This window comes from Mycteria americana, chromosome 8 (assembly GCF_035582795.1).
Source record: "Mycteria americana isolate JAX WOST 10 ecotype Jacksonville Zoo and Gardens chromosome 8, USCA_MyAme_1.0, whole genome shotgun sequence".
Classification (NCBI taxonomy): domain Eukaryota; kingdom Metazoa; phylum Chordata; class Aves; order Ciconiiformes; family Ciconiidae; genus Mycteria; species Mycteria americana.
The window spans coordinates 31,784,168-31,798,464 of NC_134372.1; the positions used below are offsets into that span (position 1 = coordinate 31,784,168).

At 33.4% G+C, this 14,297-nt stretch overlaps 1 protein-coding gene across 12 annotated transcripts in view; it reads left to right on the top strand.

Moving 5' to 3' along the window:
* Positions 1–14,297, top strand: part of RPGRIP1L (RPGRIP1 like) — an 82,357-nt gene that overhangs the window by 26,358 nt on the left and 41,702 nt on the right. For 9 of the 12 annotated variants that reach the window (XM_075510596.1, XM_075510604.1, XM_075510603.1 and 6 more), the window contains 6 exons: positions 3,432–3,571; positions 8,723–8,829; positions 9,061–9,111; positions 10,344–10,523; positions 11,159–11,276; positions 12,338–12,790. In XM_075510596.1, the coding sequence (XP_075366711.1) occupies positions 3,432–3,571; positions 8,723–8,829; positions 9,061–9,111; positions 10,344–10,523; positions 11,159–11,276; positions 12,338–12,790 (1,049 nt within the window). Of the gene's footprint in view, positions 1–3,431; positions 3,572–8,722; positions 8,830–9,060; positions 9,112–10,343; positions 10,524–11,158; positions 11,277–12,312; positions 12,791–14,297 lie in introns of those variants that run through there. The other 3 variants (XM_075510605.1, XM_075510601.1, XM_075510602.1) reach the window with 3 other exon arrangements.

The following is a 14,297-nucleotide window of genomic DNA, read 5'->3' on the forward strand; positions in this document are numbered from 1 at the left end:
AGCAGTGCTTACAATGACAATGAAAATACATTGCCAGATATGATTCAGAAATTCTCTGGTACAGAAAAGAAGTAATTATAGTCAATTGACACAAGCATATTAAAGGAAAAAATGACCTTCAAATTAACTTTTCCTTTATTGTGAAACCATGTGGTCTTTTACACTGAAGAGGGTTAGAAAATAAGAGAAATTTCCTAGAGCTAATAATTGCCTCAAAGTAGGTAAAATGCTTGAAGTCTTTCTCATATCAAAATTATTTATCCTCTTACAGTTTGTTTGTTTGTCAGTGTGATGTCTGTCAAAAAAATACCAGAGTAAACACAATGTGAATGATGTCAAATGATGTTTATAGTGTTCATACAATATTTACTATACTTTTTTGTACTTTCTATGGTGAAATTAAAAATTGTAGTAAAAAACTGTGAGTACAAATGCGTTAAAACTTTTTTTTTTTTTTACATATGAGATGTAACAGTTGTATAATCACAATATTTAGAGTTTTGTATAGGAACAGTAGGTCAGTTGTCTCTCAGTTAAGTTCATTGTAGATTCCTCCAAAGTCTGATCAAGTTACAAATATTTCTGATTATGATTTTTTTTTCTATTCTATCATTATGTAGAGAAATAACTCTTACTAACAAATCAACTTACAATCTTGGTTTGAAATTTTCTGTTCTATTTAAATCATAGTGGGATAACTTAAAAAGATGTTTAACTAGATAAATTTAAATATGGTTCTCTCATAACCCAGTAATCTACAGTATGGCTTTTCTTTTCCCTAAAATGAACTGTCTTTTCATATACTCCCATTTAAACTTTGATTCATGGTTCATCATTCCATGTTACTATATAGGTAACAAGAAATTAGAAAGAGAAATGGATCATTTCACTATAACTACTGTTTAATAGCCAACTTCTGTTGCCCATTCGAACAATGCAACTTTACTACAGCTTACGTGTTGCTAGCAGTGGATAGGCCAGTGTCCACAGGTGCCAGATAATTAATAAGATTTCCATCTCTTTTTAATGGAAGAAAAGAGGCGTAAACCCATTCTTTGCTAATGTTATTTTTTTAGAAATTCATTCGAAGTTGATGGGAATTTTGCCAAAGCCAAGACTGCAGAACTGGATCTGAAAAGTTTATAAAGAACAAGTATGAATTTGTTAGTTGACTCTTATTATTTAGTCAGTATCCAAGAAAACAATTCGTTTGGATAAAAGGTTTGGAGGAATTGTTTTCATATGACCTTGTAATGCAAATCTAGCAATGCTTAAACTCCGTCCAAAGGAAACGGTGCCAGATGTGGTTGACCATTTATAGTTACCCACATGGCTCCAACTCCAGTGAAATACAGTAAATGTGAAAAATTCCACATGAATTCAAGTAAAAGTAATCTTAAAATTCGAAGGAAGAAAGCGACAGAAGTAGACTCAATTCAAAATAACATAAACATTAGCATTATATAGGCTTGGATAAAACCTGTCTTCTAAATTGTTCTTCATTTAAACATCTAAATTCTGAATTACTATCATAGTAACTGTTAATGATTTTTCTGCCAGCATAGTCTTTTGAAAAACTGAAATAATGTGTAGCTATATCTTTATGTGAAGTAACTGTACCTAAAGATAACAAATGCACATATAACTAGATATCATGGTTATTAAAACCTGAAAGCATTTTCAGAAGTGTGAAAACTAAGGGTATTTGATATCTTCTCTTGCTAAGATTTATTCTTTCCTTACAGGAGCCAATCAAACTTTGTAGAGTGGTAAATCTAAGCAATTATAGAACACACTGTGTCTCTTCTGTACCTATGAAGTATTATGGGAATGATTGTGGGTTCTGTGCATTATATTCACTGCATATTATCTTGAAAATTATAGCAGAGTGAAGTATGTATTACTATAGGACTTAGAAGCATTGCTTAAGTTCATGCATGCTATAAAAGACATTCTATCACGCTATAAGATGGTATAAGCCTAGAGAACTGTATAAATAGGTGAGATAAATATAGTATGAGTAAAAGACAAAATACGGAGAAATAGAACTGTTTTTATAAAGATCACAAATCAAGAATATAAGCTCTTGCCATATACTTTAGATTCCACAATTCATGCTATAATTTTTTTTTTCTTTAATCTTAAGGTCATTCTTCAAATATATTAGGTATAAATGCATTTGTATGTACTCAGAACCACTTTGTGTAGTCATAGCCCTCAAAACAGGCAATTCTCTTTCAGTCAGCATGTATGGTCTTGGAAGCTATGTGGGCTGTCCCTTCTGTGACATTTCTTTCTTCTCCTCTCTGTTTTTTTTTTTTGGTTGAGGCTTTTGTTACGTCAATCTCTGGGAGAGACAGAATGATAAATAGATAGATATCAGAAGATTTTTTTTTTATACATTTATATGTGTTAAAAATAACTTTTTTAACTGGTGAGCTTCACTAAAGTGGAGAGTTGAGGAACAGACTTTTTTTTTTTTTTTTTTAAAAAAAAACTACCATTTCTGATTTTTCACAGAATACAAAAGTGAGTACACTGATTTATGATTGCTTAAGATGAAGGGCATTCTTCCAGTCAACAAGAATGCAAGTATTGAATAATAATAATATGAAGACCATAGTACTCACTGTTTAAATTATATGAAAGCACATTGCATTGCTTTGTCTTTTTACGTACCGGGAATTATACTGTAAATTATATAATGTACTTAATTTTGTTTCAGTCTGAGTTACACATTTTGTTGTGGTTTCAGCAGTTCTGATTCTGTGTCCGTGCAATCCTCATTGCACATAGATTGGTAGTTTACAAGTAAATAATGTGTTACAGGCAAAATAGTTATTCTAATTTCTTTGCCCACCTCTGTTTTTTATTTCTTAAAGTAGGAGAAAGATTACTTTATATGTGCTTCTTAATCAGTATCAGAATTGTTGTTTTACAGTATGAGAAAACTGTTGTCACTTTGTGGTCAACATTTCTTTGAATGGGCAACTGACTTTAGGCTCTGCATGTTTCACAGATTTAAAAGAAATCAGGTGGGTGATCCCAGTTCTCTACATTAAGAGGTTTTGTATGCGGAAAGAATGGTTTTGTCAGTTGTCAGTTGCTGAGGTTTGGAGTTGTGGATTACTCTGGGATATGCATCTGAATTCCTTTTCTAGTCCCACAAATGTTGCATGCTGCCAACTTTTCTGACTTCGGAGCTCTAAATTAAGGCCAGTTCCTTTGCTTATCCCACAAACTCTTTCATGTTTTTTAACCGCAGCCTGAGAAAGGCGCCTTGGTTTCAACAGCAGCAGACCAGCATATGTTTACTTAATTCCTAAGACATGATGACAGTGGTCTCTGTGCCACTAAAAGCTTTTTTCTTTATTATTTTCTGTTGAAGCTGATTTCTAAAAGTTTTTCACATGCCACATGTTTTATTGCAGTGTCTTCAGTATGACCCATGAACAGCAATGGATATTAAAGGAACAGCAACTGAAACTGCAAATTGCTAAACTAGAGACTGCTATCAAATCTGATTTAGCAGACAAAAATGAAATCCTTGACAAGATCAAAGTAGAAAGAGGTATCTTTCTGAAATAACTATCATTTTCTCATGATGTGAGATTCTCCTGTGTTGGAGTTCAGGTATATTGCCCAGAAAAGTGTAGTTTCTGTTGTTGGTGATTTCAGAGCTGCCGTTTAAGTGTACATTCAAACAAGACTAGCTGTTAAGTACAAAAATTTACCCAATGCAGGTTATGTGCTGAATGAGGATCATATCACTCCAGCTGCCTTCATTCTTCATCTGTTGGGTTAATATTTACTCTTTAGTCTCTATTTCTCCTCTCCTCTACATTGAAAATTCTTACAGAAAAGAGGACCGTCTGACAGTCCCTCTCAAATTATAAACCTCTATTCTAATTTTATTTACTGTACAAAGTTACATGAAGCCTATATAGGCCCTTGAAGATGGTTCATTGTCTTTCAACTTTGTGAATTCAGAATTTTTTAATATTTTCAGTATATACTAATTTTTATTTACAGCTATGTACATTTACAATAATACAGTTTTCTTCTAATCTACTGAACAGATTATTTCATATGTGTTTTTCCCATGCTGTAGGATAACTGCTCAGTGAATCTCTAAGACCTTGCAATCTTTTCTTTTTTTATATCAATACTATGATATACTGTGGCAACATAAAGTTTACAAAACAAAAGCACAGGCAGGAAGTAAACTAAATACTTTTAGAGTTGATTCTTCAAACGTATATTTTTAAAAGGTGTATTTCTGTGAACAATCTAATGGAATGAAGTGGGCCAGCTTGCTGTGAATAATTCTTCTTATGACTATGGCTTGAGTTCACCATGTGCTTACCATTAAGATTCTGAGTAGCTCTACTGACTTCAAATACCAGGTTAAATATTTAAACATTTTATTTGACCACAGCAAGTGTTTGCAAAATTAGCCTTAAGCGATGCTAAAATAAATAAGATGCCGTAAGCGACAATAATATGAAGTTATGACATATTGACAGTTAGAGACAGTTGTTAATGGCAGTTTGATTATGCAATGCAAAATCTAAAGTGATATTAAGAGCATGAAAATGTTTATAGGCCATACTATTATTTGGTGGAAGATCAAGCAACACCTTTCATCTCCTGTCCTTCCTGTGGGCATTATGTTTCAGTGGCAAGTCTTTACCACCCCTTCCCCAGATTGGCACTTAATAGCTTGTTGTACTCTTAAACTGGATCACCAGGTTACTACCCTTTCAATTTCTATTGAATTGAATTTGCTGCAGCTTGAGTAGATATTGTAATACCCTTCAAGGCTTATGTATCTAGGGTTTGATTACAAAACTTAGGCAGTATAAGTTTCTTTAGTCACATACTTCAGAGTATCTGCCTTCGCTGCGCATCGCTTTAAGTTCAGCAGAACTGAAGTACTGTTTGTCTTAACCTACTGCCTGGAACTAGTGTAGAAATAGTGTCTTTTCTACCCTTTGTAGTTTGGTGTATGAATCTTTTTTTCAAAACTTCTTTTCCAGGACTAAGAGAGATGTTAAAATAAATGAAGTCTTGAAAATTCTTAACACTACAGGAGACTAACATCATCTTGCCTTTTTCCATGTCCTCCTTCAGTATTTCTCTTTTGAAGTGATCACGTAATTTGGATCTGAATTTTTTAGTAGTATTTTCCTGTCCATAACTTCATAATGTGTTTTGTAATACTTAAAAGAAATACAATTAGACAGAGAACAGAATAACTTATTTCCTTTAACTTTTTTTTAGAATATGGTATTTGCAGATGCTTTATCACCATTCCCCCCTGCTCCGTTTCCCTTAGTCATTTATTCTTGTGTGTCTTGCCTTTTCAGTATCTCCCAGATTCTCAGCCATAAATTGCAATAGCTCTTTGGTTCATGTTCGTTGTATCTTCCTGACAGTGTTGTTTCATGCAAGTCTCAAAAGGCTGAGATAAGCTAATACAAAATCTAAGTTGAAACAATTACTATAGCAAGGATTGCTGTCACTTATCTCAAAATCATACAGTGTATGTCTTTACTTGGTAATATTTATGTCTAAATAATTTTTATTTTTCATTAATATAATCTCATGTCTTGCTACATTTGTTGTTCATAGTTATAGTACTGTTTTACACAGAGTACACTATTTACTAGCTGAAGTTTTTTTACAGTTGCCTTAATGGACAAGTATTTATTCTGTCTCAGGAAAGGCTGACATGTGAAATGTCATATGAGTAAAAATTATATTTCATTCCCTAAGTATTGTTCTTCTGTCCATAAAACTACCAAAACAGCATAAATACAGTTCTAGTTTTATTCCATGGGCTAACAAAGAAGGCAGTCCTGTTGCTCTAGATTGGACCTAGACAAATAGAGGATTTGGCAAGGAAGAGGGGGAAGATAGATGCTCTTGTACATGATGGTAGGTAGATTATGGGATAGTAAGCAAACTAGATTTCAGTTGTCTTGGAAGCATGTACTTTTTATTTACAGGGAAAGACAGTGATGGTTTTCTTTTCTTCTCCCCTGCTACCTGGTTGGTATTGGTTGGTCTATAAGAACTCTTTCTGTGAATTTATGTAGGAGGTGAACAAATGTGGAGGCTTTTGCTGATTCAGATTCTAATTACTTTCATGTTTTGCAAATATGTACAAATATTTAATGTGGAAGACACATGTGTAAGTTAATTCAAATTCTGATTTTGAATAGGATTGCATATATTGGCCCAATATGTATTTTGATTACAACTGAGAAGAGTATTATTGCACAGTCCCTTAGGTGTCTTTTAAGGCCGTTATCAACACAGAGGGCTGTCTGCAACTCTGTAGTCTGCTTCTACTTGTGGCCCTGCAGCCTTTTACACAAGCTGCTGTGGCAGTGTTTTCCAAAGCCTCTGGGGCAGTGTTTTTCCCTCTTTCTTGCGCTGTTACTGTCATAGCCTTGCTACTGAAAACCTTTATATTGTTGTGATGATGTGTTCTTGTGGGATGTGGTCACCAATGGTGTGAGAATCGCCTCTTCTCTCCTCCGGTCTTCTTCCCCTTCAGTTGCAGCTTTTGGGTTAAATTAGGGGAAGCAAGCTAAGCAGCAGCCAGCATGCAGCACCAACCCTAATCCAAGTATGCTCCAATCAGTGCTGATAGTATTACAAGTGGAAACAACCAATAGAGAGTTTGAGTGGCTCCTGATGAAAAACAGTGTAATTATTTGGGAAAACTGAATGGCAGGACCCTCCTGTCACTTCTGTTCCCTAAAGGCTATTGCGGAAGTATTCCCTTTCCTCCTGCCTCTTTTCCTGTGTGTCTTGCATTTTTATCTTTGGTTGGGATCATAGAAACACAGCCTGTTGAGAATCTGAAGAGGCAACATGGACGGTGCTAAGGTAGACTGAACTGTGCTATTGACAGATTGGCCTGTTTTGGTTCAACAAGCCGTTGAAATTGCCTCAATTTGAACAAAAGCTAGTTTCTTTTCTATAGACCATTTACAGTTTTGAAGTTCACTTTTTAAGCAGCAAGTGTGAATGAATATTAAAAATGTGTACAAAAACTTCACTGGGGTTTATGTTAGAAAAAGAGTGGACTGAGCTTGCTGTTCTTGTCAGAAAATTCATGACAGTGAGATAGAAGTACTTGAGGAGGGATATCTTTTCTCCTTATCCCTTGAAAAAGTGCCAGTTCAGATCTTGTTTTATATTGTAGGCAAAAGAAGCAACATCAGCATGAGGGGCCCTCTTTCTCTGTGGGAGACCTCCCAACACATATCAGTCTTTCGGGTGTATTGTTTGGGAGACTCCAAAAGACTCAATTGTTGATAAGTGTTTCACCAGCTTTTATGAAGGCCTGCCTTCTCTGCCCATTCACAAGGCTTATTTTAATTGCTTTCTTACTTGCTTTCTAATTTGTAGCCCTTAATGTTTCTAATTATATTTTCTTCTCAATTGCACAAATGCATTACATTTTCATCATAACTACAGAGAATTAAAACCTTACTGGTGACTGTATGTTTGAATTGAAAGTGACTCTTGTGGAGTCCCAACACATGTACGAGTCAGGCTACTGTGTATAGGAGCAATGGCATTACAGAGGATTCATTTTTAGTGAAGATGTCATTTGATTTATAAACTCTGCAAAATTAAAACTAACCTGATGTCAGTGTTTGAAACATTTCAAAACCCTTGAGACTAGCATCTCAGCCACCTGTTTGCTGCTGAGTTCAAGCCTCTAAACTGAAAAGCTGGTTTGTGAAAAAAATTAAGTTGTGCATCATGCCCTGAGGGTCAACAGAAAAGATTTTAGCATTAAAAAGATATCATGGACCATTTTGTTGAAAGCAGTAGAATATATTCTCAACTAAGTATGTAACGTTTTACCACTCAACTCCCACGAGTGCAGATGGGAATTACAAAGGCTAATACTTGCATGTCAGGTTGACAGTTAACATTTATACCATTCTGACCTAAAATATGAATTCATAGTATTTAAGTACATGGTATGAGAATATAACTTTGGGATTTTCAAAAACCACAGAGAAAATGGAAGGAGAGAAAACATTGTTATCAAGAGAATAAGGAGTTTGGCCAGGGAAGGAGAGCGATAGAGTACTTTTGTTCTTAGAAACCTCAATGATTTTGAGAAAAGCTTGCTTTTTAAAACTTTTCCATGTGAAAGAAAGTATGTTGTTACAACTAAATTATTTTGCCTAATCCTTAAGTTTTTTTTCCTCACATCTTGTTGAGAAATCATTGTGAATGTAGCTATGCATTAGTGGGTATTCGTGTAAAATTAGTGTAACTTTATACTGATAAGTTTAATGGTGTTTGGTCATTCAGATTGACAAGGAGTTTTATATCCTCTCTATTCCCCTCTTTCCTCCCTCCCCCCAAACCAGAAAGCTGTACTTACTTGGGCATATCTTTCTATTTAGAAATACACAAGGTGTAGATTTTGATGCTGTAGGTTCCCTTTTAATGAAAGCAAGAATGTTTTGCCTTTTTTAATCCATACACCTGTACCAGATCAAAGAGGAGTAGTTTTCTATCCCTCTCTTTCTGTTTGTTAATACCAAAGATTTCCCTATACAAAATAAATTAGTTTCTACATTTTAAAATGAAATGTTCATGCATAAGTTAATTCAACATAATTATAAAAATTATAAACTTGCTTTTTATATTAAGTAGAATATTTTGTTCTTTTTCTGTTAAGAACAAAAGGAAAAGCTGATGCAAGAGAACAAAGACCTGCAGTTATGCTACCTGGAACATAAGCAACAACTAGATGAACTGAAAAATCGCATGAAGTTTTTGACCAAGGTGAACTCTATTTCTGTTTAGAATATGAGCAAAAAATCCCATTCTATGTTTTATGCATAGTGCAAATACTTCTCAAAAGTAAAAGAATACAGAAATATAATGGTATTTATTTATTCATGATATCAAACAAAATGTCATGTCTAGTGAGAATACATCTTGTTATTCTGAATGTATTTCTTCAATATTCATTCACATCTGATAACACCTTTTCATTAAGTATTTCTGTTTCAGGAAAGTGATATTGATGTGGCAGAACTCAATGAAGCTCTCTTGCTTATAAAGGTAACTTACAAAGAATGAGCATATGGGGGGTTGGGAACTAGATGATCTTTAAGGTCCCTTCCAATCCAAACCATTCTATGATTCTATATATTTTGCATTTATTCTTTTTTTTTTTTTCTTTTTTCTTTTTTTTTTTTTTTTTAAACCCTTGGTTGACCATTACGTGTTTTCTATACAATGCCTGCAATTTTCAAGGGCTGAATTATTTGTGCATCTTTTAGTAGTTAATCTTCACTTCGAGCTCATTTGTGTACTTTTCTCATTTTTCAGTTACAGTGAAGCAGAAGGGAAGATGGAAAAATTGTCAGGATGAAATCTAGAGTTATGTAGATAATTCATTATAACATCAAAAGTTAATTAAACCAGATTCACAGGCACTTTTTTTAAAAAACTTACTTCTTCTCAGTTAAATTACTTATCACTCCATCTTGTTCTTCCTATAATGTTTATTTTAAAAAATGTGTTTATTAATTCTGTAATTTATGGGAGTGTACTGTAAGCATGGAAGTTCTAAAATGCAATACAGTGATGCTTAGCAACTTCTCTTTGTTTATTAAAACAGAAAAACAAAAATATGCAGAAAATGTTCTATTTTTTTCTCTTGCACATAAGTTGTAATTTTATTGTTTACAGTGAAATTGAAAATGAAGTGAGGATGGGGAGAAGAAATCAGTGAAAAAATAAGTTTGCATTGTTTCCACGGTTCCAGTGGCTTATGTTTTATTTTCTTGAGGATGTGTTTACTGTAAATAAAATCTTTTTCTGCTACTGAAATGCAAATAGTAATTCTATAATGATAATGAAAAAAGAAAGAAAAAAAACCTAGACAAAAATTAAAACCCCAATATTAATAACAGAAGCAATGTAGACTTGAGAATAATAATTCAGGTTTTGTACATTCACTGAAGCAGGATTATAAATTATATAAAAGGCAAATATATTAAGGGGTTTGTATTTTCATTGGATAGACAGGAGTGATTGCTTCTGAATATCTCATACATTTTAATTGGTTCCTGATAATCATGAGATTACATTACTGAATACAATCCTGACACTTGCTGATCTACCTCATTGCTGGTTTTTGTGTTACCACATGCTCAAAATTTACGAAGTTATGCTTACTGTCTTATTGTTGTTCCAAAATTATATCCCAGTGTTACATTTAACCAGGCACAAATACATCCAAATATTTTACCAAAGTTTGTTCTAGTAATTTTCCAAATTTGCTCCAGGTTCAAAAGCAGCAGAAGAATGGGGACCTCACGTTTTTGGAAAAAGTAGATGATGATATCCATAAAGATTTAGAACACTCCATGCAGGAGCTGCAATTAACACATGCGGAAACAGTGCAAGAACTTGAAAAGACAAGGAATATGTTAATTGTGCAGCACAAAATTAACAAAGATTACCAGGTACTAAACTCTACTCACAGTGGAAAATAACCTGATAATAACATTTTAACATTTGTAGCACTGGAAAGTGTCATAATTAAGACTTGCAAATTCAGCAACAAAGCCAGTCTGTTTATAGGTAACCTAACCTAAGTTTTGCTGTTGTTGAAAGTATTGTTTAAAAAGCGTGAGATCCAAATGACTATCACTTTAGTCTTCTAAGTCACCCCGATCAGAGCCCTCAAACCATGCCTTCTTGGGATTATCTCTGAGCTCTTATCAAGTCCTCACAGGAAAAACAGTAAGTGTACTTATCAAATAAGCTTCCTTTCCACAACACTTGTGCTGGATTATTGCAGATCATATTTTGAATTTTCATTCAATTAATCTAAGTTTAAAATAACAAAATCATTAAAGAAACTATTAGGAATGTTGTCCTGAAAGAATAAGTAGTCTGTTTTTCGTAATAATATTTTTAGATTTTGCTGAAATTCAAACTGATTACTGTATTACTGAATTAAAAATTGCTGCTATTTTTGTGTACTCTAAATGTTCTTTCTTCAAATCTAACTGTATTTTAATTTGTAGCCAAAAGCACGTGCAGCATCAGGGCAGACAAGCCTCAAAAGTCCTTTTTACATGCAAATTTTTTTCAGACTGAAGTAGAAGCAGTGACACAAAAGATGGAAAGTCTACAGAAAGACTATGAGTTAAAACTGGAACAGTATGTCCATCTTCTCGATATTAGAGCTGCACGCATCAGAAAACTAGAAGGTATCTTTAAAGTATATTCTTCTCTAACTTTTTTTATATTTTATCTCTTGCAAATTATTGTTGTAAATTTGTTCTTCAGTTGAAACACTTTTCCATTCCTAAAACTAGTAGAAAGGTCAGTTCTTTAATGGAAAATTACCTGTCTGCTGTCTCATTAACTTAAATGATGAAGTTATTAATCAAACAAAATTCAACAAAGCAGTTTATGCTGCACCTATTGTAGAATAAGAATAAAACTACCAAAATTAGATTTTATTTTTTTTTTTTTTTAATAAATCGTGCATTTATGGTCAACCTTTTATTTTGCTGTCCTATCATTACATATTCATTTTATGTGTTGCTAAATATCCCAAAGTCATGGTATAATATACCTACGGAATATTTCAATTTGATTAATTTAAAATGTTGTTTTAACGGCTTCAGTGTGTAAAAGGTGCATAGAAAGCCTGAAATAGGATACCTTACAAACCCTAATGTTATAACAATTTTCATGTTTTGTCTCCAAGTTGCATCCCCTGTACTAAAGGACTGCGTGATGATTTATGACTTAATTCTGTAAGCATTTTTGCACCATTTACCATCTGTGAGGCCAGGCAACATATAAAGGTCTTTGCTTGAGTTCTTCCACTCAAGATATTACAGAGATTAAAAGTCAGATGTATTCTTTCTTTCCCTGGCAAATTTAGTTCAACCCTCCAAGAATATGTATCTTAAGTCTCTGCTACATTTGCATAGTGATTCTTAATTTGATTATTGCTTAAGACTTCTGAATTTTTGCTTGTTAACTCCCTTGTAATCTGTTATTAATGTTAGGGGCCTGTGTCTATGTATATTGAAGCAGCTCCATTGTGGAGGTATTCTTGATTGTTGTCAGTGTGCTAAATGAGCAGTAGATGCATGATTTTAAAGGTGTGATTTCTTTTTTGGCAACACCTTTAAGAAAGTAACATTGTTAATATAATTGAATTATGCTTTTTTCCCTCTCTACTCAGTCATTAATTATATTTGATTTTTAAACAAGACTGTTATATTGTAGCTCTATTTTATTTTATTTGTTGCAGCCCAACTAAGAGATATTGTCTATGGTACAAAACCGCATAAATCCAGACCAGAATTATTGCCAGGTGATCCAGTGGATGAATTTGATGAAACTTTACATTTAGAAAGAGGAGAGAACCTTTTTGAAATTCATATCAGCAAAGTGATCTTCTCTTCTGTAGCTATGCACGCTTTTGGTGACCATGAACCTGCAACTTTTTGTACTTATGCATTCTATGACTTCGAACTTCAGACAACCCCAGTCGTTTATGGGCGTACCCCATCATATGACTTCACTTCTCAGTATCTTGTGCAGGCTGATGACTGCTTCTTGCACTATATACAGCAAAACAGTATCACTCTTGAGGTTCATCATGCATATGGCACAGATTATGAAACAGTTGCTGCATGTCAACTGAAGTTCCATGAAATCTTGGAAAACAATGGGAAGATCTACAGCACGGCAAATTTAGTTGGTAATTAACATATCAAAAAGTATTCTGTTTGATGCAGCATTGTGACAATTAAGTAATGCGTATTTGGCCAACAATGAATTTGTGTATTACTATTTCAAAAGAGAAAAAAAAAAAAAGGTTTACAGAACATGATATTTCCTGTTGGATGTGCAGCATGTTCTGGTGATTCTACCAACAGTTGTGGGAAAGCTCTGGCAGGTGCAATTTTGCCCATAATGGCTGAGGACAAAAGTGTTGTTAATATAGTGGTCCTGAAGTATGTGACATTAGGAGTATGTGACATGTTGGAAATGGCATTAGAGAATCTTGTCTGAAAATAGCAAGTGATTCTTTGTCTTGTATAAAGGCTACTGGCAAAGTGTTACTACTACACATGTAAAGAATTTTAATAAAATATAGTATCACCTTACTCAACAGAATTATACAAAAACAACATGGACAAAAGTAGTTAGTAGAGCAGTGTACTTGATTGCATTGTAGTACTATTTCTATGTTAGAATTTCTCTATGAATATTGTAGAGAAGATATTTTAAAATAAGACATATTTTTTCATTTTGCTTTATTTTATATGTTGTTAACTGTCTTTTAGTTGTTTAATGCAAGTTTCTTTCATCCTCTCAGACTGTTATTGATACAAGGGGGCCCTACTTACTTCAATTGTGAAACATACAGTAATTTCAGTGAAGTCTTGTAATATATTTAAATTAAATTAAATTATTCTACTTTTGCATATGCAGTTTCTCTGTTTGGCAGAATCTATGTTAAAAACAAAAACATTTCTGCATTATAAGACTATCAAAGATCAGTGCTTTATATCTAGCCCAAATGTCATAAATATATCCCCTCATTCCTTACCAATAAATAAAGGAAGAAATTATTACAGTGGTTGTAATTTAAACTAGTAAGTCAGATATCTTCATATAATAGTTGTAAGGCATCAAAAGGTCCAAATGATGGTGATTACAGTTAATAATATTTCACATAGTAACATAATCTATGGGGGTGTTGGTTTAGGTTTTGTGCATTTTTTTCCTTTTAATTTAATTCATTGTGTTAAAATAATTTTAAGATATCCTGGACAAGCCTTTTTTAAGACGTACTTAATATTCTATGGTGCTTACTTTTTCTTTTAGAAGTATTTTGTCAGATCAGTATATTCAGAGACCTCTAACTGCCTACTTTTGTCAAAAATCTGGTTTAATAAGCCATTATAAAGTAGTATTTTTGCCAGTAATTTAAACTACATACCACTTTATGGGACATTTCCAACTCTTGACATACAAAACTGTCCTAAGCTTTATTTGCCTTAAAGAGATTAAAATAATGAACTTGACTTGACTCTATAGCTTGGACAGTAAATATTGCAGATTACAATATGAAAAAATGGTCATATTTCAGTTTTGGATCATACATGTAGAGCCAGAGGAGGTTTTTTTTCTGTTTCTAACATGAACTGCACATCTCATGTCACAAACACTGTCATAATATATAGTCACAAGATAACTAA